Genomic DNA, 4,574 nt, shown 5'->3' with positions numbered 1-4,574 from the left:
AAAAGACAAGGAATGTGCGATCAGGCAAGGCGTTGCGCTTCCTTGAGGGGCACTGAAGTAAAAGTGGAAGGTGGGTCTTCCATTTGCAACCAGGCCCTGTGGCACATCCTGAGGTTCTAAATATTAAAACTACAAATGGGAAGAAAGCATCTCTACAATCAAGTGTTTGTGTTTTGTTTTTTAAATCGTCACAAAATCTTCCATTACAATTTCCCTGCATGAAGCGGGAAGAGCTTACAAATTCTTTAGATCTATTGTCTTCCCAATTCATGTCTCCAGTATGTATTGGTATTATTCTTTCCACTGTTATTATAATGATTATTCCTTTCATAAATATTGACTGAGCTCCGGAAATGATAGGAACTAGGCTAAGATGCCCAGGAAACAAGACCGCATAAGACGACTCCTCTGACCAAGAGTAACTTACGGACTCATGGCGACCTATATTCTTAGGACGAAGTTCATTCGAAGGTTCAATGTAATAAAGACATCATCTCTGACAGCTAGGAGAAATAATATAGCCATGTGTAAAGAAGGGGTGTCCTTTGAAATTGTGAATTCCCTTGCTTCTTGCTGGAGACATGACAAGACGATGAGTCAACTTCTGAGTCCATTTATCCACAAGGAGAAAACAAGGGATGCATTTCTCGCTTCCCCGTTATCCAGAGAGCATATTGCACTCTCACAAGTTTGCCTTTTCTGTGTGTAAACTCTTGTGGTTGTTGTGTCTCCCTTGACTCTCTTGAAAGCTGGATCCAGCAAAGCTGAAACCAACCCCTGGACCAGCAGTGATTGCTTTTCCTGGAGCCCATGCCCGTTTGCTACCTTTGACCTGCGTCCCTTCCACCACTTTTCTTCTGCTCTGCCGCATCCCCTCATCTGCGCCTTGGCTGGGCTCAATTTAGCTAAATTATCCTTCGTCGTGTCCTTTGCAGTGGGATATTGCTTTCCTTGTGACGTTTGATCACACTGAGGTACATATATTGGCTTTCTTGGTATTCCCATTCCTTGGGAGGGAAAATGCAGCAACTTTCCTTTCTATGTAAAAGGAAATGGGAAAGAAAGATCTCTGGTGTCTCGCCAGCGGTACACAACAATTGAACAGCCATTTATTTTCATCACACCTACATCCCATTGTTGCCATTTATGACAAAGATGGCTTCCTTTGGTTTAATAAGATTCCATTAGAATTGGAATCTCCGACTGATGTTTGGTTGGAAATTTGAACTTCGGTGCAAAACAAAATTTTCTTTTTAAATAAAATTGATGTTCTCTCCATCGTGCATTCTTCTTGGGATGGTATTGCTCCCAAAAGTGTGAAAATTAGTTCCTAGAGGTGTTAACAAATCTTAGTCATTACAATAATTTGTGGTTCTCCAAAGCCCAAATCTAAGAAAACCTGTCCCTTATTACTAATTTTTATTTCCCTCGGGTTTTCTTGTGTATCAAGAAGCATCGACATTGAGTTCTCGGAAGATCCACAGAGCATATGCAGCATGAGCAATACAAGCCTACGGTGAACAGACGATCGCTTGATCTCAAAATCATGTCTCGAGATGTGGCCTCCACACGAATACATATGGACTGCCTTTGGCTGTCTCGTGGATGGAGCTGAGGTTTGCTCCTGAGTGCTACTGAATGAGTTAATGGCTTTGAGAATTAAATGCAAAGAATTTGTGCTTTATTATGTGGCTCTGCTAAAGTTATTCGCCACATCAATAATGAAGTCGAGTGCTAAAAAGAAATAAGAGTTGACCGCACCTGGGGGAACATCCGGGAGGTGGCCCAGTGACAATGTATTCTATCGTATGGAACAAAATTTAAAGTTAGGTACACGAGAAATTAATGGGAAGAAAATAATTGAATTGATAGATAATTTTTAGCAGTTTTGAAAGATATTTAAGTATGTCATTACATTGGTATTGTGTATTTTTGTAACATGAATTTGCATGTGAAATTTGACTCATTACAATTTATATAAGTCAATAGATGACACAAAAAGGAGCTCAGCAAATAAACTTATAAAGCCAAGTCAAATCAATAACTTTGAAACTTAAGTCTTGGCTTAAAATTTTTATAGAGACCTTCTTAAACATGCATTGAATGCAAAAAGTTAACTTCACACTTTCTTTTCTACGTATGAACCTGAGCTACAGATACGGTCCGTAAATAATTGCACGATATACCCCCGCCTTTGTAGCTTATCACAGGAGGGTCAATTCGGAAAAAACAATTTAACCAGGCTCTGGAGGAAAGGGATGAGCAGGCCACCATGAAAGAAATAAAAGAGAAAAGAAAAAGGTGGAGAAACGCTGCTCTCAAAGTATGTAGAGAGTGCATAAAGAAAGCAAAAACAGAAGTAGAAAGGAAGACACGGGCATCCAAAAAATGGAAACTAGTGTGTTCCCTATTTAAGACACATGCACAAAGCAAGCTCTTCAGAGAACCTAGAGGCTAAGGCTCAGAGTCGCCCATCTCAGCCAGGCCAGCAGCATCTGCGAGATCCCCAATGGCCTTGCCCTTTCCTTTACTGATGGCCCTGCTGGTGCTCAGCTACCAGGCGACCTGCTCTCTGGGCTGTGATCTGCCTCAGGCCCACAGCCTGGGGACCAGGAAGGCCTTGATACTCCTGGGACGAATGAGGAGAATCTCCCCTCTGTCCTGCCTGAAGGACAGAAATGACTTCGGATTCCCCCTGGAAGACTTGGATGGCCACCAGCTGCAGAAGGCCCGAGCCATCTCTGTCCTCCATGAGATGACCCAGCAGAGCTTCAACCTCTTCTGCACAAAGGGCTCATCGGCTGCTTGGGATGAGAGCCTCTTGGACAAACTCTGCACTGGACTCTATCAGCAGCTGGACGACCTGGAAGCCTGTCTGATGCCGGAGGTGGGGGTGGAAGAGACTCCCCTGGTGAACGAGGACTTCGCACTGGCCGTGAGGAAATACTTCCAAAGAATCAGTCTCTACCTGAAAGAGAAGAGGCACAGCCCTTGCGCCTGGGAGGTCGTGAGAGCAGAAATCGTGAGATCCTTCTCTTCATCAATAAACATGCGGGGAAGATTAGGGAGGAGGCAATGAGACCTGGTCCGACGTGGAAACGACTCTCATGGACGAGTACACACTATCGCACTTTCCTGAGCTCTCCGGTCGCCAAGACTGTCACTTCTGCTACAATCATGACATGAAGTGCCTCAAGTTTGTCAGATGCCTTCAGGGTGTTCAGCAGCGTCATGTTCAACCCTGCAGGGACTGGTACTTACAGACGACCGTGCAAATGTATCTATCTATTTATTTATTTAAATGTTTATTTATCTAACTGTTGATAAGATTGAAATTGTTTTTGTCAATACGCCTTTATACTGTGCTTAATAGAACAAAATATATTCTTTGTATTTTGTGAAACTATTATATTGCTTTCTGCATTAAATTTTTACTATAGAAAAATGCTTGTATTTGTTTATTCTTTAAAAAGAGAGTCCAAGCCTGTCTCTACAACCTGACGTAAAAACAGATGGTACAATTCATCTCCTCAACATTAGTGTATTCGAGCTATCGGTAAAAATGAACTTCACCTAAAAGAGGTTGTTTGTTCCCCTCAGAATACGGATGTGAACATGCTCTCTTCTATCTTTGATTCTTGGAGGGACAGAGAGCTCAAAAGAAACACACTCATACTTAATATCAGTTATGTGAAACAGTATAATGAGAAAATGAAACAACCAATAAAATTCTCTCTGCAGAAGGTAGATGGAAGCATGTCAGGAAATAGAAATAAAATTACCGATACGCCCCACAAATTGCTAGACATGTAAGTGCAAATGTCCAGCACTAGTTGGACACAGGAATTTGCAATTGGCAAGGAATTCAATGCCTGGAGGATCATAATGGCAACTGAAAGTGCAGAAATGAAGTTGGTCATGTGGGAAGAGATGACAGAGGGAGAAACAGACATTGTCTGGATTCTAAGGACCTTCAAACTTTAAAGGAAGTGGACAGAAGAGCCACAGATGAAGAAGATGGAATAGCCATCCATTATAAAGACTCACCCTTTGGAGACAAAGACGATAAATGTCTTTTCTAAACAATAAATGTGCTGAGAAGAGGAATCAGTAGATTCCACAGAAGGTGTGAACTCAAACTGCCCACTACATTGGAAAATAGACCGTACTGGCAACCTTAGTGACATCTGGTTTGTAGAACGAATAAGCAGAAACCATACTGGAGTCGGTAGAAGTGAAATGAGAGAAAAGAAGTTAGTGACCCTGAGGGAAAGACAGAAATTCGAAGAAATCTGGAAAAGAATGCGGGGTTTTTTGTGTGTATAGTTTTTCCCATTTTGCAATACATACTTTTTTCATGGTTAGAAGACATTTTTTATATATACATATATACAGACACACACACACACACACACACACAGAGAGAGAGAGAGAGAGAATATTGTTTATGAATATTCATGAGATAGAAAGCTGATTGTCAGCCCTTGTGCCCATGATGTGAGGGCCAGATTCCTACTGGCAGCACGCCCATTACCACAAATTGCATTTGTACCCTGTGTCCCCCACCCGATAAT

At 41.9% G+C, this 4,574-nt stretch overlaps 1 protein-coding gene across 1 annotated transcript; it reads left to right on the top strand.

Moving 5' to 3' along the window:
• Positions 1–2,509: 2,509 nt before the first annotated feature.
• On the top strand, positions 2,510–3,067 carry LOC134364329 (interferon alpha-4-like; the record flags this gene model as incomplete). The annotated part of the gene is made up of 1 exon (XM_063080190.1): positions 2,510–3,067. A coding segment is annotated over exon 1 (558 nt), but the record flags the coding sequence as incomplete, so codon positions are not given.
• Positions 3,068–4,574: the final 1,507 nt, after the last annotated feature.

The sequence above is a fragment of the Cynocephalus volans genome, chromosome 16, assembly GCF_027409185.1.
Source record: "Cynocephalus volans isolate mCynVol1 chromosome 16, mCynVol1.pri, whole genome shotgun sequence".
NCBI lineage: Eukaryota > Metazoa > Chordata > Mammalia > Dermoptera > Cynocephalidae > Cynocephalus > Cynocephalus volans.
The sequence above is the reverse complement of the archived record's forward strand: the minus strand, read 5'-3'. Positions and strand labels throughout refer to the sequence as shown.